Source organism: Sphaerodactylus townsendi, linkage group LG08, assembly GCF_021028975.2.
Source record: "Sphaerodactylus townsendi isolate TG3544 linkage group LG08, MPM_Stown_v2.3, whole genome shotgun sequence".
Classification (NCBI taxonomy): domain Eukaryota; kingdom Metazoa; phylum Chordata; class Lepidosauria; order Squamata; family Sphaerodactylidae; genus Sphaerodactylus; species Sphaerodactylus townsendi.
This window is the reverse complement of record NC_059432.1, coordinates 102,971,388-102,997,618: the sequence shown is the minus strand read 5'-3', so window position 1 is coordinate 102,997,618 and position 26,231 is coordinate 102,971,388. Positions and strand designations below refer to the sequence as shown.

Genomic DNA, 26,231 nt, shown 5'->3' with positions numbered 1-26,231 from the left:
GTTTAAACTAGGGAGCCCTGGGTGTGTTCAGATTTGTGTGTTGGGCCATGTTCTATAATGCGATGGTGACTTTGAGATGACCTGGTGCAAAAAATGTTTTTTGGTCGTGGTGGGGGAGGGATGCTGCCCAAATGGGGCGGGGCACAAAACTCAGATTTTGCCCCGGGCTCCATTTACCGTCGCTACACCCCTGGACAGAAGTGCTGGGCCATGGGGCATTTGCCCCCATCCTTCAGGGCCCCCACCCTGCTGGGGTGTCAGGCTCGCCTGCAGAGGCCTTTGCAGCATGCGCCCTGAGCCCGCCCCACCCCAGACCTCTTATGGAGGCCCCCATAGGCGGGGAGGTCTGGCATGCAAGCTCGTCCCCCCCCCAAAATAGATGCTCTCCTCTGCCCAAACCGCCCCACAAGGGCTGCAACGATGAAAAGGAAAACTAGAGTTCCATCCCTTCCCGGAGGGCAGGTAGGTCAGCTCGCTTCCAGGTGCTGAAAAAGGCGGGAGCAACCATGTGCTGCCTAATATAGGCAGTGTGCTCCACCCTGTAGCCCACGTGCGCCAGCACACTCATTGCCAGGTGGTAAGGTGCAGCCGTCCGGCCAACCCCACAGACACGCATGCCCCTCCTCTGGAGCTCTTACCACGTGCTCTGCCCCCTGTTGCAATTACGGGCCTAGTTGATTCTAGTGCCGTGATCTGTGGGCCAGTGGAATGAATTCTACAGATCCACATGGCATAACAAAGCATTTGTGAGTCTATCTCATAATACCCCCCACCACAAATGGAAAAGTGGCCAGAAGACCTCTGGATATTTTCAGGGCCCCTGGGCCAATTAGAAGCAGTATCTGGAGGAGGGGGCAGAGCACCAACCTCCATGATCTTTTCCCACTGGAAAATCCAGCACACACTGTCAGCGGCAGGCTCACTTTTGGGCGATGGAGCCTTGGAAGGCCCCCAACCTTACAAACCTCTGATGGATTTGCTGGTGTTAGTCAAACTGCACAGCCCAGTGTGTGTACATGACAATGTGAAGACCCCTCACCTCCACCATCAGAATCCCTGAACAAGCAAAGTCCAAACAGATACAAAATATGGTGGGATCTTGAGAGTCCACATGAACTGGTTCTTTCCTGGTTGGAACACCAAAGATGACCATCAACAGAAAGATCATCTTGCCAAAATGTAATATTATCTGTTGGGCAAAAAGCGGAGTCCAGACAAATTCAACTTGGGAAGAGAAGGAAAAACTTCCAGTAATGAATTAGTCAGTCAGTTTGTTAAGCAATGTGATTGATTCTGTTCATCAGAAAAATTGGAGAGCGGAGTGGAGTGGTTGGGAAGAGAGAGAGAGAGAAATTGAAGATTATGCTGAAATGCAACCCAGCAATATTAGGCTTTGTGACGGAATTGCTGGTGAAGTGATATGCCCCCATAACTTAAGTAGGAGGTCAAAGTAGATAATCATCCCTCCTGGCTGTAATGTTTTCAATCTGTATGAATTTATGATCTGCCCAAGGCGAACGAATGGTGCCGCATCAGGAAAAGAGGGGAAGCCTGGAGGGGAAGGAATGGCGGATGGCTAGAGGGTTTTAATTAGGCAGGCATGTCGAGGATTTTTGCGGCAAACAGGCCTGTCAGGCAAATGTACCTTGCTCAGATTCCCACTTTCATGCCTGAGGTGAGTTCCTGAGAGAATCGCCTTTGTTTCCCAACAAAGTTTGTCACGAGCGCACTACCTGCCGTGTACCTGTGTGGTAGCCACCTGGATGTTGGGATTGCCCAGTTCAAGAACAAAAATGCCTCATACGCCAAAAATGATGCAGTATCAGCTGAGGTTGTGGCAGGGTTGGTGGCAGCATATTCTGAGGTGAGGCAGCTATCAGGGCCCAAGGCCCTGCTACCCACCCATGTGCTCTTTTTGGCCTGCAAACACTCTGCTGGTGAACCTGTGCTCCAGGGAAGGTCTTCAGCTAGCAGACAGTGTTTGTGGTAGCCATGGAGATGGCCCTCCCGGTGGCACGAGCTGCCCTGCACTGTGAGGGGAAGGACTGATGGAGGTGCCTGTGTGGCAGGATGGCTTACAAGCAGCTGGGGACCACAGGCCAGATGGGACTTGAGCATGGGGTGGGCATAATGAGATGTAGAAGCATGGCCCTGGTGGTAGGCACAGTAGAGGGGGCCCTGGTCGTTTTCTGCTGGGGTCCCCCAAATCCTGGAGCATCAAGTATCTAAGGAGTAGAGAATGCAGCACGAGGCTGGGAAGCACAAAATGGCAGCCAGCAATCGTTTCAAGGGGGTGAACAAAAGGTGAACAAAATGGCAGCCAGCAATCGTTTCAAGGGGGCGAACAAAAGGTGAACAAAATGGCAGCCAGCAATCATTTCAAGGGGGCGAACAAAAGGTGAACAAAATGGCAGCCAGCAATCATTTCAAGGGGGCGAACAAAAGGTGAACAAAATGGCAGCCAGCAATCATTTCAAGGGGGCGAACAAAAGGTGAACAAAATGACAGCCAGCAATCATTTCAAGGGGGCGAACAAAAGGTGAACAAAATGGCAGCCAGCAATCATTTCAAGGGGGCGAACAAAAGGTGAACAAAATGGCAGCCAGCAATCATTTCCCAAGGGGCTTAACAAGCAGAACAAAATGACAGCCAGCAATCATTTCATACGGAACAAAGGTGAACAAAATGGCAGCCAAAAAATCATTTCAAGGCTTAACAAAAGGTGAACAAAATGGCAGCCAGCAATCATTTCCAAGGGGCTAACAAAGGTGAACAAAATGGCAGCCAAAGCAATCATTCTCAAGGTGAACAAAAGGTGAACAAAATGGCAGCCAGCAATCATTTCAAGGGGGCGAACAAAAGGTGAACAAAATGGCAGCCAGCAATCATTTCAAGGGGGCGAACAAAAGGTGAACAAAATGGCAGCCAGCAATCATTTCAAGGGGGCGAACAAAAGGTGGGGTGAACAAAAGGGGGTGAACAAAAGGTGGGGATTAGGGTTGGTCAATACTAAAAAAATTCGGTAAAATTCGGATTTGGGTATTTTGGGGCATAAAATGATTTAGACTAATCCAACCATAGCCGATCTGGACATGCCCGAAAATTTGGGGTAAATCCGAAAAATTCGGTCCGCTTTTTTTATTATTTTTTTTGAATTTTGGTGTTTTACATCGTTTTGGCCTGCAGGGTGCAGTAATCAAAAGCTAGCAGCACTACACTTTCAGGATATCATCTGGAGACTGTCCTGATGATTTCCTGTTTGTGCAGTTTGTTCAAAAGGTTGACCCCTCAAAAGGTGCGCCCATCCCCATTGTTTCCAATGGAAGCTACCGGAAATGGGGCTAATTCTTAAGGTCCATAACTTGAACCCTGAACCAAATCCTCACCGGTAAACTTGTGGAGTATCATAGGACAGTACTTGCATGGATACCCAAATTTGGTGACAGTAGCTTCTAAACTGCACCCTCATAGTCACCCAAAACAATTTCCAGATTCTGTGCTCTGTGTTTTGGTTGGTTTCCATTGTAATAATGGGAGGGTTGTGGAGCGCACATTTCATGGTAAACCAAGGAACTTTGTAATTCGTGATATCTTTCATGACCATCCAGGTTTGCGGACCGCTGCTTCAAGGGTTCACTGTTATGGGTAGGGTCCATCTCCCACTGCCCCCATAAGCAAAGTTCAAACCTGATGGTGTCATCCAAAGACTCTCCTGAAGATACCCCGAACATTTTGTGACTGTACCTGATAACGTGCACCTTAATAAGCCTCCACCAGAAATTCCCATTGACAGCAACAAATGCAGAAGTCACTGCAAAAAAAGAATCTTGGGCAAATTCTGTGGGTAGCTCTGTAGGGTGCATTTAGACATATTCGGCAACAAATATCAGGAGTATCATCAGGAGACTGTCCCTGATGACAATTCCCAAGCTTGGTGCAGTTTGGTTTAGTGTGGCCAAAGCAGGACCCCAAATGGTAGCCACTCATCTCCTTAGCTCTCATTGGAAACAATGGGGATAGAGTCTCCCCTGAGGGTCCATAACTTTGCCCCCCCCTGAACCAAACCACCAACTTAGTGTCATCAGATGCCCTCCTGATGATACCCCTGAAACGGTGCCACTAGCTTTAAAATCTCGGGTTTTCATGTTTCACCGCCCCGCACATGAAGCCTGCTGGAGTGAGCGAAGCGTGAAACACTAAACCAGCATTTTTAAAGTTAGTGACACTGTCTTTCAGAATATCAGGAGACTGTCCTGATGATATTCAAAGTTTGGTGCAGTTTGTTCAGGGCTAAAGTTATGGACTCTCAGCGTAGCCCCCATCCTCTACCACAGCTACCACTGGAAACAATGGGGATAGTTGCACCCCTTTGAGGGTCCATTCGAACCAAACTCGGCACCCAAAATTGGTGGAAACATCGGACAGTCACCCGATGATACCCCGATACTTATGCTGATACACCAAAAAAATGTCTCTGGGAAACAGAAGTTCAGCATTTAGCTCTGCAGTGCTGTATTACGTCAATGGGAGTAATGTGAGGCACATTTCTGAAGGTAGGGGAAACACAAGTCTTTGAAGAAAGTTTTCATTGAATATCCAGGCGTTTGGGGAATTTTGCTCAGGGTTTACCTATGGGACCCAAAAGGGTAGGGTCCATCTCCCACTGCCCCTGAAGTAAAGTTCCCCAAACCTGGATGGTGTCAACTAGAGACTCTCCTGAAGATACCCTTGAAAGTTTTGTGGTTTACCATGAAAAATGTGCACTCCACAGCCCTCTATCATCAGAATTTCCTCCCTTATTGACAGCAATGCAGCTAAGTCACTGCAGAACAAAAGAATTCGCAAATTTCTTTGGTGTTTCGCAGGGGTGCATTTGTAGATGTATCGAATCATTAGTAGGTCATCGAGATCGTCCTGATGATACCTCCGTTTGGTGCAGTTTAATTAGGGGCCAAAGTTAGCGGACCCTCAAAAGGGTAGCCTCATCTCCTTAGTCTTCATTGAAAGAATGGAGATAGGGATTGTTCCTCAAATTCATAACTTACCCCTAAATCTTCAAAACTACTGAACTTGGAGGGTGTCAAGCAAGGACAGTCTCCTGATGATGTACCCCTGAAATTTTGGTGCTGATATGTTTAAAAAATGCCCCTCTGCAGGCCGAAACGTGAAAAAAAACCCCAAAAAATAAAAAAACGCACTGGCTGGTGATCCTAATCCCATGGATTCGATTCTGTTTAGGATTCGACAGTTCAGATTCGGTCCTCCTCGTCTGAATGGCCGTCCGCAATCAGTGCAAGGGGGCGATTCAAAACGGATTTTGACCAAAAGGGGCCGAATCTCCAACCCTAGTGGGGATTGATTAGATTTGTGCAGAAAGGGTCAACACCTTGTCGCAGGGCTTTTTTAAACATGCCGAGGAGGGAAACCTGCTTTGTCATTTAAAGCAACCTTGATATGGTGCTACATCAACGTGGATTACCAATTGATAAAGATCCCCCCCCGCAACTCGTTTCTGTGCCTTCATCAGCAGCTAGAGATGCAAAGACCAGCAGCAAAGCTTTACATGGAACGCACGAGGATGAACATAATCACTGATGTCTGGAGATCCTGCTGCTTTCAACGGGGCAAAAGCAAGAGGTGGTTAAAAAAAAAATCCATCCCTGCAGCTAATCCTGGATCCTGAGGTGCGTATGACACAGATATCTATAAACACAAGCTTGTCTCCACTTGTGCACACAGTACAGTCAAAATACCTTCAGTGAACATCAAAAAGATGCTATGGATGGCTTAGCCTTTTTAAAAACAGCAGTCGGTCAGAGAGACAGTATTCAGGCACAGTGTTTGTGATATGGTGGCCCACTTCACTTCACTTGATGTAGGACAACTGAACTGACTGGATGAGCAGAGTATTGGGCGGGGGGGAGGGGAATGCCCGCCAAAGCAGAGGGCCCCCATTGTATGGTTCATACAGCCTAGGGTAGAAGAAGAGTTGGTTTTTATACCACACTTTTCTCTGCCTTTAAAGAGCCTCTCAAAGCCTTCCCCTTTCCTCCCCACAACAGACCCCTTGTGAGGAAGGTGGGGCTGAGAAAGTTCTGAGAGAACTGTGATGGGCCCAAAATTTCCCAGCAGGCTTCATGCAGAAGAGCGGGGAAACAAACCCAGTTCTCAAGATAAGAGGACATACAAGATTGTACCCATGTCACCTTTGATCTTCAATGTAAATGGCTTATGAAGTCAAATAGGAAGCATATCTAGTGAACTGTCATTCATGGTTACCAATGAATTTTTCACTGAAAACTACACCGCCACGAATATTATGTAAATATTGTTAATGCAGAATTCAGAGGGTTGCAGGATGAAGGCTTACCCTTTTGCGGTCCAGGGGAATGTTTTAGAGACTTGATACACCGCACCCACTTTTGTTCTGTTGGAATTTGACCCACACTGACTATGCCTAGTCTACCTTTCAGGGCTGATGTGAGAGCAAAATGGTGAAGGGAAGATACCAAGTAACTACCATGAGCTCCTTGAAGAAAAGGTGGGATGCAAATGTGATAAAGAGATACACATGTCTTCTCCTCATGGTACATGTGATCAATTCAAAGCAATCTAAACAAACAAGTAAAGGTTTTAGCAAAGAGGAGGCTGTTTTGTACAGCCAAAAACACTAATCAAGTTCTTTTGGCTCGGCTTTATTCGAAAGTTTACAAATTATTTTTCTTCGTTAAAGATATGAAGGCAAACATACTGAACTTCATCCTCCAAAATCCCCTTTGTTGACCTTGTTCGTCTGCTGTTAATATTGGTGGGTTTTAAAAAGAATTCTGTGGGAGGCAGATGGCTGCAATAAAAGATGCGTGGAATTAGCGACAGTTGCTTGGGTGACAGTGGCGCGTACGTATGCAGATTTGTGGTAAGTTATTTCCAGCAGCCACCAGATTTTGAGACAGAACAATCACACACCGAATTGGACTATGAAAGACTGCTGGTTTCGTATGGTCTGTCTCCAGGCAGGACTGGGTACATCTCCGCATGGATACATGAATATTTTATGTTACCTACACCATGGGAACAATTGTGCATTAGTAGCGTGGGCTACATTTGGGGGGTTGTTTATCAATTGCAGTCTTTGGTGAAGCAAAAGAAGAGACCTGGGACTCAAACTGATTGCTGAGACGGGAAGGGAGACATTAAAGGAAATGGCTTCCCTGGTTTGTCTCTTCGCAAGACAGGAATTTTCAATGACAGCCACGCAGCAGGCAGAAGTGGAAAAAAATTCAAATGACCATGTAGAGGAAAATTTATATACTGAGGAAGTCAACAGGTGCAGCTAACAATGACAGGGACTTCATGGTTTGGCCTTACGGATAACTACGCTTTATGATGGATGAGGAGACTGAAATGTTTACTTAGGAAAAAAATGAGTATCCCTGAAGTTCAGTGAATGCAGAAAACAGCTACGGAGATGAGATAAAATACACAGACCTTGGCCCTGCTCCAGCCAAAGATTGTCAGGACTAAGGTTACAAATCTCAGCATAGCTTAGTTCTGAGAACACATTCATAAAATTGGTCTGCAAGCCTCTTTAAATGTATATATTTGCTCGTTATATCTCTACATGGATTTTTTCTCATGGTTCAAAATGTTGCCCAATAAGCCCTGAATTTTTTGCTCATAGGGATGAACGGCAGCTATTCAGAAGTAAGGGAAGGGGTCTCTGAACCTGTTCAGTGGAACACTCTACATGTATTTGGCTAAAGAAGGGAAGTGACCACAGGAGGAATGCTAAATAGACATGGCTAAAGAAATAGGCTATAAGCCCCATCCAAAGGGGAGGGGGAAGGAATCCACTGCTGGGAGTGGCATGGAACTGTGCTGGTGGATTTACCCTCTCCAGGGCACTTGGCCTGGCAGAGGGGCAGATCTGTAGGCGAATGGCCACTGCAGCCCTCCACAGTAGTGGGACACAGCTCTGCAGCTTAGCCTGGGGGCATGACTGGGGGAGGAGCCAACTTGAATTGCCCCCGTTGTGCGGGCGTCAGGATCTTTGGACTTAGGCCACCTTTTTGGTGGCGTAAGTCCTTTAAGCCCAATGGGGCTTTCCAGCTGCGGGGAGACTTTTTTTGTGTGTTTGTAGGCTCCTCGTGCAACTGGGAATCTTCCTTGGGGCCCGCGGGCCTGAGCAATCGTGGTGCCATGTCCGGGCAGCCATCCTTTTGGATGGGGCTGTGTGTGTGTGCTACAGGACCAACCCCAAAAAATCTTTTCTACTTACATGCATTCGGCCAGGGAGAAGAAAGTGCCAGTACACATAGACAAGATTGCATCAAGCTCCACCAATTATCCCTCCCTCTATGGATTCCCATTAGGATGTTCCTGGGAGTCTCTCTTTCTCTGACTGAGTGGCGTGGCCTGGCGCATGAAGATCAGGACCTGGGAGAGCTCCGTAAAAGGAATCAGTATTCAGCGCTGGTGAGTTCCATCTCAAAAAAGCCCAGCTTCCATGAACTCCATGCATTTTCAGGCACTAAGGCCCTTTCCACAAGGGACAATGAACATGGGTGAAAGACGGGTTACATGAACCTGTCCTCACCCCAGCCTATTTGCATGGCTGGCTATCCTGTGGACAATGAGTGTATTGGGCGGGGTGCAGGTGCACCTTTTTGGGGGGTTCCTACCTGCCTCTGATGTGTAGCTCCGCTGGCAGGCATGGCCAATCCCCTAGAGTCATGATAAGGCCCTGTGTGCCTTCATGGCTGCTCAGACAGGAGCCAGGGAACCCCAAACACACCTGAGATTCTTTAGTTTTAACGTACCTCCTGCCCGGTCATTCACTTGGCTGTGGCTGCGAGGTGCGTTAAAACAAAAGAATCGCACATAGTGCAATTCTTGTAAAACCTGGGTTGTGGGGGGGGGGGAACTCAGGATGGACTCGCTTTAGGCACGGGATCCATGCAATTCCCCCCCCCCGGGTTTTCTCCCATGTTTAACACACGTTTATTGGCCCGTGCAGAAAGGGCCAAACTGATCTCATTACGCTTGAGATATAATAATGACCACGGCTCATGTTTTACAGAAGAAGGGAGGGGGAGGACTATATAAACTATATAGAACCAGGGGGCATTCATTGAAAATGCTGGGGGGGGGGGAAGAATTAGGACTAATAAAAGGAAACACTTCTTCACACAACGTGTGATTGGTGTTTGGAATATGCTGCCACAGGAGGTGGTGATGGCCACTAACCTGGATAGCTTTAAAAGGGGCCTGGACAGATTTATGGAGGAGAAGTCGATCTATGGCTACCAGTCTTGATCTGCCTTGATCTCAGATTGCAAATGCCTTAGCAGACCAGGTGCTCAAGAGCAGCAGCAGCAGAAGGCCATTGCTTTCACCTCCTGCATGTGAGCTCCCAAAGGCACCTGGTGGACCACTGCGAGTAGCAGAGTGCTGGACTAGATGGACTCTGGTCTGATCCAGCAGGCCAGTTCTTATGTACCTTGAAAATAACATGAATTGAGAGAGCAAGTTACAAATGTTTAGATTGAAAAAATAAAGTGACTCATATATTTTATTTTTCTTTAACAGTGTCCGAACTGGCCTTTCAAAAATTCATTTTAATCTTCTGACTGGCCCCTTGAATATTTCAGTAAATCAAAGATTTTTATTTATTTGTTATTGGATTTATTCACTGCCTTTCCCTAGGAAGTTCAGGGCAGCTTGCATCGTCTGATAAAACAACATGGAAAACATGATAAATATTTTTAAAATTAGCACTTACAAAACATAATTTAAATTTAAAATATGCCAGCAGGCCTGCAGCTCAATTCAATACACGGATCCCACCTGCTACCATAATTTCGCTATGCAGGAGCAGCAGTGGCGTAGGAGGTTAAGAGCTCATGTATCTAATCTGGAGGAACCGGGTTTGATTCCCAGCTCTGCCGCCTGACCTGTGGAGGCTTATCTGGGGAATTCAGATTAGCCTGTACACTCCCACACATGCCAGCTGGGTGACCTTGGGCTAGTCACAGCTTCTCGGAGCTCTCTCAGTCCCACCCACCTCACAGGGTGTTTGTTGTGAGGGGGGAAGGGCAAGGAGATTTTAAGCCCCTTTGAGTCTCCTGCAGGAGAGAAAGGGGGTATTTAAATCCAAACTCTTCTTCTTCTTCTTCTATTTGAAGGGGAGCCCAGCAGAGGGATCAAGAAGAACAAAGTAAAAGGGAGAAGGGGGGCACCTATGGATGTATCCCCGTAGGTGCCTCAACCATATACCTAGTGGAACAGCTATCTTACAGGCCCTGTAGAATTGTATTAAATCCTGCAGGGCTCTGATCATCCCAGACAGAGCAGTCCAGCAGGTAGGGGCCATAGCTGAAAAGGCCCTGGCCCTGGTTGAGGACAGCTGGATAATAGTCATCCTGGGACAAATGGTCAGGTGAACAGGTCCTGAATCCATGATCTGGCAGTTGGCACAAAATGTTTCCCCCCCCTTCCAAACCTGATTGCTTGGCAGACCAGACCAGATTGCTTGGCAGACCACATCAGATCAAGGTATGCTCTGTGGGCCTCTCCCATACAAACCTGGAGTATACTGCCCCATTGGAAGGGGAGGCATGTCAGGCCAGAAGCAATTGTTTGTAGTGCTGCTTTTGCCTGCACAAAATGCTAGACACCTCTTGTGTCTCTCTTGGTATGACTGGTCCCCTTTCTCTCCCTGTATCCTATCTATTGCTCTGAGCACCACTGAGACATAAGACTTTCCTCGTACTCAGAAACTGGCTGTCCACAGGTTCTTGAACTCTGGTGAGCTGCACTACAGAGAGGCAGGATGTTAACTGGGTGGGCAAGTAGGCCGGTATAATTTCCCCTCATGGAAGATGTTCCTCCCCTGTCCAGAGCATACTGGTCAGTGGGGATGAGTCAGTGGGGCCATTTTTGCTTCTCGTGCTATTGTTACTTTATTCTGAACCACATTCAATGCCTCCCAGACTTCTTTCCTTTCCTGTATGCTGTTTTAATACTATTTGCATGCCTTTTAACACACCCTGTTTTTATGCTGTTGATACATTGCACACTATGGATGAAAAATGACATTGCTTTAGGTTAAACAGAATACTTGGCATGGGGAAAGAGAAGGAAATAATAATAATAATAAGAGTTTGGATTTATATTCCCCCTTTCTCTCCTGAAGGAGTCTCAAAGGGGCTTACAATCTCCTTTCCCTTCACCCCTCACAACAAACACCCTGTGAGAAGGGTGGGGCTGAGAGAGCTCCGTAGAGCTGTGACTAGCCCAAGGTCACCCAGCTGGCGTGTGTGGGAGTGTACAGGCTAATTTGAATTCCTCCGATAAGCCTCCGCAGCTCAAGCGGCAGAGCTGGGAATCAAACCCGGTTCCTCCAGATCAGAGTGCACCTGCTCTTAGCCACTGCTCTTAGCCACTATGCCACTGCTGCTCACAAGTGTCACACATTAAAGGTTTCTGTCTCTTGGCACACAGATCTTGGCACAAATAAAAGATTCCAAGCTCGCAACAGAGAAGACAAATCAGAAGGGAACGTATGAACTGAACCAAACTGCTTTCAAATATTTGGTCTCTGCCTTACTGACATGTGAGGTTCATTCTTTTCTCTCTCTCCACTTCCAGGGTAACTCTGTGGCAGGACTCACCGTCTTGAGATACCAGGGTCTACAACTCTGCATCATGCAAACGCCATCCTACAATCAGTTAAAACCTGACTATTTTAGATGGTTAATTCTCATTGGTCTGGAAGATCATGAAAGCATCTAAAAGTAGTGAATTTAAATGCAAGATCCTCCTCCCACGTTATTATCTCTCTCGCACACAAAAGTACCGTCAAACATCACTTGTAACTTGTACACGAATGTAAAATTGCCTCCTGTTTTTTGTGGCACACCCGGAAAAAAACCCCTCGACTTCCATTTGAGTAAAGACAGTATGCCCCCTCCCACAAGACCTGCTTATGGAAGATCTGTGTGCCAAGAGAGAGAAACCTTTAATGTGTGACACTTGGGAGGATACAGTGTCAATGATGAAATTTTATAGCAGTCTGTAAAAATTGAAGTATGAGCCATGGGTTAACAATCTTGAATTTTACCCTTAAAATTAGTCTTGGAAAAATCTACTTCATTATAAAAACGTTGCTGCTACATAATGGCCTCCTGATTGATAAGCCCCAAAGCTGCCTTTGCTGGCAGTCCTTTAAGCACCGATCCTTCATTTCGGGGCCTAACAGCCAGATGGGCTCCTCCTTGCTGGCCAGGCCATCCATTCTTACCTGCCAATACAGTTTGATGAGTTTGCTGGTCTGCTGCTGACTTCCTCCTGCCAGCCAGTACACATAGTCAGCAACCATGGTGCTCCTAGGGACAGGAACAGAATACGCAAGTGAAACGGGCAGAGGGAGAGAGGGAAGGCAGGTAAAAGAACAAGGATTTGACCCCAGCAGAAACAAACAATGAAAGGGGCTTTCCGCACTACAGAAGGGAGCTAAGGTCGACTCGGTTCCCTTCAGTGGGGGGCGATTCCAGTCTGTCCGCACAGCAACTTACTTGGCCCCCTGGAACCGAGCTAAGTGGGCGGGATCATCTTGGTGTCTGTTTCACTCCTCGATCGTGATTGGAGCTTGTGTTACCACGGGAAACGGGAGCGTTCTTTTTTTTTACAGTTTACAGTTACATGCCCGCCACGACTCTCCTGTTCTGCACATGCCACAAAAACGGCTCCTGATTGGTTGAACGGATGAGGTGTCGTTTCGATGCATCCACACTTTGAAGCTTCGAAGCGGTATCGACCTTGTTCCAGCAGAAAGGTGCAGTTCATAACTGCAACAGGGATGTCGCAGTTCTGAGGAGGGGGGGGGGACTGAGACAAAACAACGTTGAGCTCAGTTGCAGTGCGGATACACGGAGGTGAACCTAGATGGAAACCAGTACAACTCTGTCAGTGCGGAAAGCCCCAAAGTAGTATTCTAAAACTGGGTGGCCCCAGTTGACACGAGTGCAATCTGACCCCCTAAGACAAGGATGGCGAACCTTTTCGAGACTGAGTGATCAAATTGCAACCCAAAACCCACTTATTGATTGCAAAGTACCAACATGGCAATTTAACCTGAATACTGAGGTTTTAGTTGAGAAAAAATGGTTTGCTCCAAGGCGCGTGTTACTCAGGAATCAGCTTGGTGAAGCAACCGTGCAACGCTTCGAATGCGTGGATCACAACCCTAGGAGGGTTTACTCAGAAGCAAGGCCAGTCTAGATGTGTGTGGGGTGTGTGTGTGATTTTTCGCTCCCTCTACATAACGAACTCTGTGCGCGCGTGCCCACAGAGAGGGCTCTGAGTGCCACCTCTGGCACGCGTGCCATAGGTTCGCCACCACTGCCCTAAGATGTACCACTTCACACCAGCACCCCCAGTTCAGAAAAAAAGTGAAGAGAGAAACAGAAGAAGAAGAAGAAGAATTTGGATTTATATCCCCCTTTCTCTCCTGGAGGAGACTCAAAGGGGCTTACAATCTCCTTGCCCTTCCCCCCTCACAACAAACACCCTGTGAGGTAGGTGGGGCTGAGAGAGCTCCGCAAAGCTGTGACTAGCCCAAGGTCACCCAGCTGGCATGTGTGGGAGTGCACAGGCTAACCTGAATTCCCCAGATAAGCCTCCACAACTCAAGCAGCAGAGAGGGGAATCAAACCCGGTTCCTCCAGATCAGAGTGCACCTGCTCTTAGCCACTACGCCACTGCTGAGTCAAAGAAATTTGCTTTCTGGCCAGTCGGCTGCATGGATATTTGTGGCTACACATAATTTTGTTATATTTCGTTGTATCCACAAAATATATAAACATCCACAAATTATATTTGTGGATATACATAATGATCATCCGCAAAGCTCCTCACCTCCACCTGAAATATCCAGGAAAGTGTTTTATGCAGGAGCAGAATTGCAGGGCAGAAAATGACCGGCGAGTTTTTTTTCTCCCCTCCCCCTTTCCTGGACTTGATAGGTTTTTCTGTTTTTATTGTGTGCAAATATTTAATGGTCACTCAAAAATGTTTTATTCCAACTTTCTTTCAAGTATTTATGGACTCCCGCGGGTTATATACAGTCAAATTTTCTTCCCGGACAGCAGTGGAATGCATGATATAGTATATAGCGGGTGTCGGAGAATATCTCAGGCTGTGGCGAAGTCAAACATAGTTCACCTTTGATTAAATTATGCTTATCGTTACAGCGAAGCCGGAAGAGAGGCAGCGCTCGGTAACTAATTGCATATGCTTTGGTACCCAGAGTGTTTGTAGCAGCCACATTTTTCCGGTTAGACTGGGAGGATATTAAAAACTATTGTGAGGGGGATATTAATGCAGAATTTAACAGACTTTAGGAAATCAGTTAGCTTTTTTTAATGGCTGCTCCTCCAAACACCGCTCTTGATTTCCTTCCCTCTGGAGATTCCAAATCCAATTAAAAGCGACTCGATGTAATTCCAAATTGTCACTTTAGTCAATTAAACATATAATAATTGTGTGTGCCTAATGACTAGCACAAAAGTTTGTTTGTTGATGCATCCCCATCACCCCCCCCTTTCCCCATCACAGCCGAAATATTTAGTGCTCTTTGACATTCCTGTAAATTGAATTTCGAATTCTTTCCCCAGTTACATGTGTTACAAAACCCTAATCCCAGCCCAGCAGTAACGCCATTTTAGAACATTTTTTCACCCAGGCAGCGTTATGTTCTTAATGAGATACGGCCGAATGAAACTAAAGGAAACCGAAGATTTACATAACAAAACATTTCCAAGCCTTCTTCAGGGGGGTGATGGGAACGCATATTCGGTGTTGGGCGCATCAAGGAAGGCAGTCTTTCTTTTAAAACTTTTTTGTTTGTTTTAATTGCAGTCGCCCGACAGAAACGAAATGAGAAGTATGACAAGTTGCGACAATTATGGTGACAAGTCCACAGTGGTGTGGGTGTGTAAAGCGCTGTCGAGTTGCCGCTGACTTATGGCAACCCAGTAGGGTAGGCATCTATCAAAGGTTTCCGAATATCTAAAACATATCCATATGTAATTGTGGTCTGTATGCCGTATGTTCAAATATTGACTAGGATGTAAGGTCCTCAATCGATTGAACTGAGGGAAGTGGACATTTATCTCTCCAGTGTGGTTACCCTGCAGGAGTAGAGTAAGGCCAGGTTTCGTTTGGGTGCCTTTTCCAGAGCCGTTTCCCCTTCCCACTCTGCTCCTGCCTCAGTTGGTCCCTTAAGGGGGCCTTTCCCCACTTACCTTCTGCTGCACGCTACTCGGGCCAAGTAGCGCGGGGTCCCGCGGCACTCCCCACTACAGGGGCAGCGACAATGCAGCCGCCCCGACGCTGCCGCTGTCGCGCCCCCTCAGTACGCGTCATTCCTGGCACTGGAGAAAACGGCGCCTTTTGATGACCCTGTGCAGAGCACGGGGTCGTGGGGAAGCCCAGGCGTGCGCCAGAAATGACGCGCGCAGTGAGTAGTGCGCAGCGATGGTGGCAGAAGGTAAAGTGGGGAAAGGCCCAGGGTGTCCTGGTCTCCAGGAGAAGCATTTTGTGGAATCAGTGGACTGCAGTGAGAGGCAGGGAGGCAAGAAAGTTCTGTTTGACTGATAGGAGTGCCTTCTGTTTGCAGAAAAGTTAGTCTGGATCCAACCCATCTTCTTGTGAATTATAAGATGCTATTCAGGCTGCTAAATCTTCCCTCTCTCCCTACCCCCAATAGAAAATCTATGGGAAGCGCGGGCAAATCCTGAATCTTCACAAGTACCTTCACTGTCAGCAGGGCAGGAGATGAAAGAATCCAAAACGGATTCTCAAATTCTGTGTTGCGTGTGCCCCCAGTGCTTGTGTGCAAGGTCAGAATGAAGTTCTGGACTCCCCTGATTTAATGCTGTGGTCCGTCCTGAGCCCTGTGGAGATAGGGCGGGATATAAATTGATTTGAATAAATAAATAAATAAGTCTTTTAGCCACAGTCTGGGCACCGAGGGCAAATTTTCATTCACCATCAGTTGGCCTCCAGGAGACAGGCAAATAGTTTAAAAATACATAAGCATCCTCAAAGAACAATGAATATTCTCATGCAAAATTGACACGAGTAATTATTTCCTCCCCGAAAGACTGAATAACTGAACAGGCCCCAAAGCATATGTTTGAGAGATGCACCTTGTGAGTTGCACCGCTGCTCATGTGCGGCTCTTGGGCTTTGGCCCGAGGGCACGAATGAGTGGGGGCTCTGTGCTTGCTAGAATGAGTGCCAAAGATATTTCCCAGCTCTCAGGCACGCTGCTGGCAAACGTCCCAGCAACTCTGATGAAACCGAGATTGCTTTTGAAGTCAGCAGATGGAATGAAAAGGGATGGACTATAGTTTTTCCTGCCACAAACATTACTAGCGGGAGACAAAGTTCACACAACGCAGGAGTTTCCAAGAACTGTGCACTCTTATGATATTAACGTAAAACGGTCCCTGCTTCCATCCTGCGTTTGGTGTTCCCGAGAACTGCTTTGCTTCATGCAAATGACTGTAGGAATTTAGTTCCTATTTGGAGTTGGCATCATGGACCCAGTTATCCTAAATCCAGATGTTTATTAACATTGTCAAGAAAAAATTATGGGGGGGGGGAGTCTTCACATCTAACATACTTACCTCATCTGTGACTCAGGGACATCTCAAGTTAAAACCAGTTGTGGGGAATCTTTTAATGGCTTGCTGTTCGCCAAACTGAAACCATTTATGGTGGCATAAGCTGACGGTTTCCTCCCCCATCTTTGCTACTGGCAGTGAGGTCTGAAGCTTTTCATCAGTTCGACTGATCTGGCACTATTTTAGAGCAGGCATATGTCACCCTGGCTTCGCTACAGATGCTATCAGATACGTCCAAAGCAGCTGGAGTTTTCGCGGATTATATTTTGCAACCCTGTCATCATCTCTTTCTCCCAGTGTTCGCCATGGAAGGAGTGCCATGCTTTTGGCACTGCCAAATGGCTCTCTCGTTGACCAAGTGAAACCAGGCAGAGTGGCAGAAGCCAGGCGGTTTGCTTCTCCATCTCTGCCATTGGTAATGTTGGCTGAAGTCTTTCATCTGTTTGAATGATCTGCCAAAATGACAAACATTTTTTTCCTCTATCTCTCTCTTCTTTGGATAATTAAGTCAGTCTGTCCCCAAGGCTCAGGGTGGAACTGTGTGTAACCCAGGATCCAATAGGGGGGGCTAAAGAGCTCAGATTTTCCATATAAGGAAGAAAGAGCTCCATTCCCTCAGATCTGTTAGAAGCCTGTAACTGGAGCCAACCTACTTCACAGAGTTCTGTTGTTATGAACTTAATTTGCACATTTCAGGGCTACCCTTGAAGGCTTGACAATCCAGAGAGAGAGCTCAGCAAAGAACAGCAAAGCCGCAAGTCCGTCAACAGTGCCGCAGGACACAGCTAGAGAAAATTGCAAAGGGCTGAGGCCCAGCTAGCCTGTTCTGCACAACAGGCCAGAACGACTACATGGTTATTATTGTTTCTGCATTGGTTTGCCGTATTTCATTGTTGTACTGCACATTATTGTTTATGGAACAGAGAACAGATTGAAAAGTTTCTTTTGTTGTAAGTCTGGTGAATGGCCAGGGTCACAAAGTGGATCACACTGTCAGAGACTTGAACTCCTTTTCCATTAATGATAATATCCCTCTTAAATTCTAAGGTCCCTTCCGCACACGCAAAATAATGCATTTTCAAACCACTTTCACAACTGTTTGCAAGTGGATTTTGCCATTCCGCACAGCTTCAAAGAGCACTGAAAGCAGTTTGAAAGTGCATTATTCTGCATGTGTGGAATGAGCCTTAGTTGGGTTACATATTCATGATATGGGAAAAAAATGGATCGCTGTATCTAAAAGGGGTAGCTTTGTGTTGAGTTTGTTCTCCTGTACATTTCTCTGTTCCCTGCCAGTGGCAGCCAATAATGTGCAGCGTTAGGCAGACAAATGCACAAGGGAATCGCATCAGGACTCAAAGTAAGCAGGATTACACATTATGGAAGGAGAGGGAGCATTCCACTCGGGGTTGCTGTTTTGGAGGCAGAGCCATGTTTCCTGTCACTTCTAGTTCTGCCTTGTCTGGAGCTCCTGGCTAGAGAAAAGAACTGGCGCGACGCAAGTCACTTAGGTTACAATTTAGTGGAGCCGAGAGAGCCCATTGCTATGTAAGCGGTCTCTGAATTGCCTCTGGAATGACTTGCCTGAGATCAGGACGGAAATTTCTCAGCTGCACGTTTGTCAAAGATAACGCATGCCTTGGTTAACGCATCCCTTTTCTAGCAGGGATTATCGGCAAAGCAGTCATGTGGATGCTTCCGGAATTTTTGCAGACTATACACGTGGAAAGGATAGCAGGGTAGGGACATCAGGAACGGAATATCCATTGAAATGAACGGAAGCAGCAGAACAGTGCAGGAGTCTCTTGGGAAGAGATAACAAGCCAGAGGGCTAAGTAACAGATTTGTGTGTGTTTACATGTGTGTGTGTTTCCACTGGGTATATCTACACCAGTAACTCAAAGAGGCTTAATCAGGTTCAGTCCCAAGAGGAATTCTGGGAAATTGTAGCTCTTGGAAGGAAGGGCTCAGACATCCTACCACAGCATCATCAGTGACAGAATGATGTCATTCCAGTACACACTGGAAGTGACGTCACCACTTCATTGGTGAGGTGGACCTAAGTCTAATTTCCCTTCGGTAAACCCCTCTCCTCCCCTCTGCTGGTTGCCTGGTCATAGCTGAGAACTCCGGAGAGACCATGGGGATGGATCCTACCCCTATCCTACTACTCCACTGAGCAAAGTGTGAAACCATCCTTCCACCTAAAGAGCCTTCCTCCAACTTAACTTCAGTTCATCTCCCAATCCCCAATACCTTGAATGGCATTTCAGCAGAGACTGAGGCTCTAGGAATGATGGGCCCGAAACTCTCAGTGCCTCAATGCTATGGAAATTGTGTTTAGTGCTGGAGCAAGGAAACGGAGGGGGGGGGAACAAACAGGGATAGAAGAGACTCTTCTGGTTGGCTGCTTGCCCATCCTCCTGCAACTCCACAGCCCCACCCCCCCCCACCCCCACCCCCCCCCCCCCCCCTCCCCAACCCCCCCCCCACCCCCCCCACCCCTCCCCCACCCCACCCCCCCCCCCCCCCACCCCCCCCCCCCCCCACCCCCCCCCCCCCCCACCCCCCCCCCCCCCCACCCCCCCCCCCCCCCACCCCCCCCCCCCCCCACCCCCCCCCCCCCCCACCCCCCCCCCCCCCCACCCCCCCCCCCCCCCACCCCCCCCCCCCCCCACCCCCCCCCCCCCCCACCCCCCCCCCCCCCCACCCCCCCCCCCCCCCACCCCCCCCCCCCCCCACCCCCCCCCCCCCCCACCCCCCCCCCCCCCCACCCCCCCCCCCCCCCACCCCCCCCCCCCCCCACCCCCCCCCCCCCCCACCCCCCCCCCCCCCCACCCCCCCCCCCCCCCACCCCCCCCCCCCCCCACCCCCCCCCCCCCCCACCCCCCCCCCCCCCCACCCCCCCCCCCCCCCACCCCCCCCCCCCCCCACCCCCCCCCCCCCCCACCCCCCCCCCCCCCCACCCCCCCCCCCCCCCACCCCCCCCCCCCCCCACCCCCCCCCCCCCCCACCCCCCCCCCCCCCCACCCCCCCCCCCCCCCACCCCCCCCCCCCCCCACCCCCCCCCCCCCCCACCCCCCCCCCCCCCCACCCCCCCCCCCCCCCACCCCCCCCCCCCCCCACCCCCCCCCCCCCCCACCCCCCCCCCCCCCCACCCCCCCCCCCCCCCACCCCCCCCCCCCCCCACCCCCCCCCCCCCCCACCCCCCCCCCCCCCCACCCCCCCCCCCCCCCACCCCCCCCCCCCCCCACCCCCCCCCCCCCCCACCCCCCCCCCCCCCCACCCCCCCCCCCCCCCACCCCCCCCCCCCCCCACCCCCCCCCCCCCCCACCCCCCCCCCCCCCCACCCCCCCCCCCCCCCACCCCCCCCCCCCCCCACCCCCCCCCCCCCCCACCCCCCCCCCCCCCCACCCCCCCCCCCCCCCACCCCCCCCCCCCCCCACCCCCCCCCCCCCCCACCCCCCCCCCCCCCCACCCCCCCCCCCCCCCACCCCCCCCCCCCCCCACCCCCCCCCCCCCCCACCCCCCCCCCCCCCCACCCCCCCCCCCCCCCACCCCCCCCCCCCCCCACCCCCCCCCCCCCCCACCCCCCCCCCCCCCCACCCCCCCCCCCCCCCACCCCCCCCCCCCCCCACCCCCCCCCCCCCCCACCCCCCCCCCCCCCCACCCCCCCCCCCCCCCACCCCCCCCCCCCCCCACCCCCCCCCCCCCCCACCCCCCCCCCCCCCCACCCCCCCCCCCCCCCACCCCCCCCCCCCCCCACCCCCCCCCCCCCCCACCCCCCCCCCCCCCCACCCCCCCCCCCCCCCACCCCCCCCCCCCCCCACCCCCCCCCCCCCCCACCCCCCCCCCCCCCCACCCCCCCCCCCCCCCACCCCCCCCCCCCCCCACCCCCCCCCCCCCCCACCCCCCCCCCCCCCCACCCCCCCCCCCCCCCACCCCCCCCCCCCCCCACCCCCCCCCCCCCCCACCCCCCCCCCCCCCCACCCCCCCCCCCCCCCACCCCCCCCCCCCCCCACCCCCCCCCCCCCCCACCCCCCCCCCCCCCCACCCCCCCCCCCCCCCACCCCCCCCCCCCCCCACCCCCCCCCCCCCCCACCCCCCCCCCCCCCCACCCCCCCCCCCCCCCACCCCCCCCCCCCCCCACCCCCCCCCCCCCCCACCCCCCCCCCCCCCCACCCCCCCCCCCCCCCACCCCCCCCCCCCCCCACCCCCCCCCCCCCCCACCCCCCCCCCCCCCCACCCCCCCCCCCCCCCACCCCCCCCCCCCCCCACCCCCCCCCCCCCCCACCCCCCCCCCCCCCCACCCCCCCCCCCCCCCACCCCCCCCCCCCCCCACCCCCCCCCCCCCCCACCCCCCCCCCCCCCCACCCCCCCCCCCCCCCACCCCCCCCCCCCCCCACCCCCCCCCCCCCCCACCCCCCCCCCCCCCCACCCCCCCCCCCCCCCACCCCCCCCCCCCCCCACCCCCCCCCCCCCCCACCCCCCCCCCCCCCCACCCCCCCCCCCCCCCACCCCCCCCCCCCCCCACCCCCCCCCCCCCCCACCCCCCCCCCCCCCCACCCCCCCCCCCCCCCACCCCCCCCCCCCCCCACCCCCCCCCCCCCCCACCCCCCCCCCCCCCCACCCCCCCCCCCCCCCACCCCCCCCCCCCCCCACCCCCCCCCCCCCCCACCCCCCCCCCCCCCCACCCCCCCCCCCCCCCACCCCCCCCCCCCCCCACCCCCCCCCCCCCCCACCCCCCCCCCCCCCCACCCCCCCCCCCCCCCACCCCCCCCCCCCCCCACCCCCCCCCCCCCCCACCCCCCCCCCCCCCCACCCCCCCCCCCCCCCACCCCCCCCCCCCCCCACCCCCCCCCCCCCCCACCCCCCCCCCCCCCCACCCCCCCCCCCCCCCACCCCCCCCCCCCCCCACCCCCCCCCCCCCCCACCCCCCCCCCCCCCCACCCCCCCCCCCCCCCACCCCCCCCCCCCCCCACCCCCCCCCCCCCCCACCCCCCCCCCCCCCCACCCCCCCCCCCCCCCACCCCCCCCCCCCCCCACCCCCCCCCCCCCCCACCCCCCCCCCCCCCCACCCCCCCCCCCCCCCACCCCCCCCCCCCCCCACCCCCCCCCCCCCCCACCCCCCCCCCCCCCCACCCCCCCCCCCCCCCACCCCCCCCCCCCCCCACCCCCCCCCCCCCCCACCCCCCCCCCCCCCCACCCCCCCCCCCCCCCACCCCCCCCCCCCCCCACCCCCCCCCCCCCCCACCCCCCCCCCCCCCCACCCCCCCCCCCCCCCACCCCCCCCCCCCCCCACCCCCCCCCCCCCCCACCCCCCCCCCCCCCCACCCCCCCCCCCCCCCACCCCCCCCCCCCCCCACCCCCCCCCCCCCCCACCCCCCCCCCCCCCCACCCCCCCCCCCCCCCACCCCCCCCCCCCCCCACCCCCCCCCCCCCCCACCCCCCCCCCCCCCCACCCCCCCCCCCCCCCACCCCCCCCCCCCCCCACCCCCCCCCCCCCCCACCCCCCCCCCCCCCCACCCCCCCCCCCCCCCACCCCCCCCCCCCCCCACCCCCCCCCCCCCCCACCCCCCCCCCCCCCCACCCCCCCCCCCCCCCACCCCCCCCCCCCCCCACCCCCCCCCCCCCCCACCCCCCCCCCCCCCCACCCCCCCCCCCCCCCACCCCCCCCCCCCCCCACCCCCCCCCCCCCCCACCCCCCCCCCCCCCCACCCCCCCCCCCCCCCACCCCCCCCCCCCCCCACCCCCCCCCCCCCCCACCCCCCCCCCCCCCCACCCCCCCCCCCCCCCACCCCCCCCCCCCCCCACCCCCCCCCCCCCCCACCCCCCCCCCCCCCCACCCCCCCCCCCCCCCACCCCCCCCCCCCCCCACCCCCCCCCCCCCCCACCCCCCCCCCCCCCCACCCCCCCCCCCCCCCACCCCCCCCCCCCCCCACCCCCCCCCCCCCCCACCCCCCCCCCCCCCCACCCCCCCCCCCCCCCACCCCCCCCCCCCCCCACCCCCCCCCCCCCCCACCCCCCCCCCCCCCCACCCCCCCCCCCCCCCACCCCCCCCCCCCCCCACCCCCCCCCCCCCCCACCCCCCCCCCCCCCCACCCCCCCCCCCCCCCACCCCCCCCCCCCCCCACCCCCCCCCCCCCCCACCCCCCCCCCCCCCCACCCCCCCCCCCCCCCACCCCCCCCCCCCCCCACCCCCCCCCCCCCCCACCCCCCCCCCCCCCCACCCCCCCCCCCCCCCACCCCCCCCCCCCCCCACCCCCCCCCCCCCCCACCCCCCCCCCCCCCCACCCCCCCCCCCCCCCACCCCCCCCCCCCCCCACCCCCCCCCCCCCCCACCCCCCCCCCCCCCCACCCCCCCCCCCCCCCACCCCCCCCCCCCCCCACCCCCCCCCCCCCCCACCCCCCCCCCCCCCCACCCCCCCCCCCCCCCACCCCCCCCCCCCCCCACCCCCCCCCCCCCCCACCCCCCCCCCCCCCCACCCCCCCCCCCCCCCACCCCCCCCCCCCCCCACCCCCCCCCCCCCCCACCCCCCCCCCCCCCCACCCCCCCCCCCCCCCACCCCCCCCCCCCCCCACCCCCCCCCCCCCCCACCCCCCCCCCCCCCCACCCCCCCCCCCCCCCACCCCCCCCCCCCCCCACCCCCCCCCCCCCCCACCCCCCCCCCCCCCCACCCCCCCCCCCCCCCACCCCCCCCCCCCCCCACCCCCCCCCCCCCCCACCCCCCCCCCCCCCCACCCCCCCCCCCCCCCACCCCCCCCCCCCCCCACCCCCCCCCCCCCCCACCCCCCCCCCCCCCCACCCCCCCCCCCCCCCACCCCCCCCCCCCCCCACCCCCCCCCCCCCCCACCCCCCCCCCCCCCCACCCCCCCCCCCCCCCACCCCCCCCCCCCCCCACCCCCCCCCCCCCCCACCCCCCCCCCCCCCCACCCCCCCCCCCCCCCACCCCCCCCCCCCCCCACCCCCCCCCCCCCCCACCCCCCCCCCCCCCCACCCCCCCCCCCCCCCACCCCCCCCCCCCCCCACCCCCCCCCCCCCCCACCCCCCCCCCCCCCCACCCCCCCCCCCCCCCACCCCCCCCCCCCCCCACCCCCCCCCCCCCCCACCCCCCCCCCCCCCCACCCCCCCCCCCCCCCACCCCCCCCCCCCCCCACCCCCCCCCCCCCCCACCCCCCCCCCCCCCCACCCCCCCCCCCCCCCACCCCCCCCCCCCCCCACCCCCCCCCCCCCCCACCCCCCCCCCCCCCCACCCCCCCCCCCCCCCACCCCCCCCCCCCCCCACCCCCCCCCCCCCCCACCCCCCCCCCCCCCCACCCCCCCCCCCCCCCACCCCCCCCCCCCCCCACCCCCCCCCCCCCCCACCCCCCCCCCCCCCCACCCCCCCCCCCCCCCACCCCCCCCCCCCCCCACCCCCCCCCCCCCCCACCACTTCTTCTTCTTCTTCTTCTTCTTCTTCTTCTTCTTCTTCTTCTTCTACCATGCCAGTTGGCCATGGTGGCAGGGGCTGATGGGAATTGTAGTCCATGAACATCTGGAGAGCCTCAGGTTGCAGACCTCTGTTCTAGGGGGAGTTCAAGCTTGAGCTGATCTAGAACCTACTAATTTGGCATCCTGCCATATCTGTAAAACTCTAATTGTTCTAATTGTTCAAAAACTGAGTAGACTATTAGCCTCTGAAATACGGCGTTGCCTGGGGAACACCACTAGGAGGTTGTCTGACTGAGCGATTTTGTGTAGTGGTTTTGAGAAATTGGCTTTGAGATTTATTGTAGAAATGCTTTTTAAACATCTGCATATGAGGAGCGCAAGCAAGCCATATGATAGATAGGTAAATAATCTCAAATGAATCAATGTTTTTTTCCTTCCAGATTTCTTCGTTGTCCAATTTTCACGCCCAAACATAGTGATGTGGAATAGTAAGGCATGAATGATCTTGATACGGGTCATCAGCAACGCATCCTTACCCTTGAGAATCTTTTCTAACTTCTTCATAGCGGCTGTTTCCAGTCTGCCAGTCCAGTCCAAAGGTAGTGATGGTGGTAGAGGGGCAGCTGAGGATGGCGCTGCCACGCTGCCTCCAATGAGGTGTTCAGTGGCACGGGCGCCAGGGGAGAAGCAGACTCGCCCTTTTGGTGGTGTAAGTCTGTGCCACTGAAGGCAGGCAGTGCCAGGATGAAAGTCCTTTGAGAACTGACTAAAGTTGACTCTGCCCCCAGGAACCCCCTCCCTCCATGCTGGCGTAGCCTCCTACACCACTGAGTGACGGCATTAAGGAACACTTCCTGGTTTCTGCAATGACCAGAGCTTCTGATAACCGTTGTGAACGGCACTACAACGGCCTTAAAGCCCGAGCCTGTTCTCTGGGGAATAACCCCTTTCAGGAAGAGAAGGTACAGTGTGTGAAAAGATACAAAGTAACACTGTCTGGGGCAACAAAAAATGTCGACGACAGAGAGGAGAGAAAGGTTAAGCTCACTGTAACTGAAAGTAGCTTCTGCGGAGCTCTGCGAAGCACTGCTCTCCTGATAGAGGCAGGAACGCAACTGGAGCGTGAGAGGGAGGGGGGCAGCAGAGGAAGTGACGTTTTTAAAGCACCTGCCTCCTGAAGATAGAGGAAAGGACATCCCATACGGAGATGTCCTTTGCCTCCAGGAGAAATTTTTATTTACAAAGAAAGCGGGAGTGGTTGGGATGGCATGCACCAGACTTCAAATGAGGCCAGGAGGACATGGGCCAGCTATTTAAAAACCCTGCTAGCCTGCTTCCTGGCTCCACCCCAGCCACTGCTGGGATCTAAGCCAGCCCACTCCGAAACCTGCCCCAAGGGCAACACGTAGGCAGCTTGGGGGGGCCTCCCCCTCCCCGCCTCACCAGAGCAGCAACCGAGGAGTGGAATGTAAGTCTGTATTGTGTTTTTTTTCAAAGAACAGGTTTCATTCCAATTGCTCAGCCACTTTGAAAATTGTCAACACACTTGGGCTAAAGAGAATTGGGGCTCTGTCATGCTAGTGGGGAGGATTTCTGTGGAGAAGACAGCATGACTGAAATGGTCAATTATTAGCCTGTGCACGTGTGGGAATATCTAAACGACGTGCCTGTTTAAAAATATTCCTTGAGTAGGAATGGGCAAATGTGAGAAACGGAGGGAGGAATGGACATTGAGGAAGTATCGCACACCAACAGAGCCCTTCTGAAAATGTATGCAGGTCTCCGCTTGTATATCTAAGAACAGACCTTGACTCTTAATTTCAAAGGCAGATATTTCTGGACACCACTGGTGTCAGTTCATTAAAGATTTACAGTAGTCACATTAACCTTAATATTCCCTCTTTATGGACGTGTTATTCCTGCCATAATTCTAGCGCAACTCCCCATTTCTGTTCTTTCACAAACTTTGGCTAGGACTCTATCTCACTGGAGAACAATCATTAGCTTTTCTGTCAGGCTCGTTGCCTCTCTACTAACTCTTCGTCCCTCTCTCTTTCCATCGCCCAAAAAAAAGCCCAACTGAGAAACTCCCGCATAACCTCTCCTGA

The 26,231-nt window shown here is 55.9% G+C and overlaps 1 protein-coding gene across 1 annotated transcript in view; it reads right to left on the bottom strand.

Moving 5' to 3' along the window:
- The window catches only part of SPATA16 (spermatogenesis associated 16), a 173,318-nt gene that overhangs the window by 50,448 nt on the left and 96,639 nt on the right, over positions 1 to 26,231 (bottom strand). Inside the window, exon 4 of the mRNA XM_048506936.1 lies at positions 12,302 to 12,386. Within this exon, the coding sequence (XP_048362893.1) occupies positions 12,302 to 12,386 (85 nt within the window). The remainder of the gene's footprint in view (positions 1 to 12,301; positions 12,387 to 26,231) is intronic.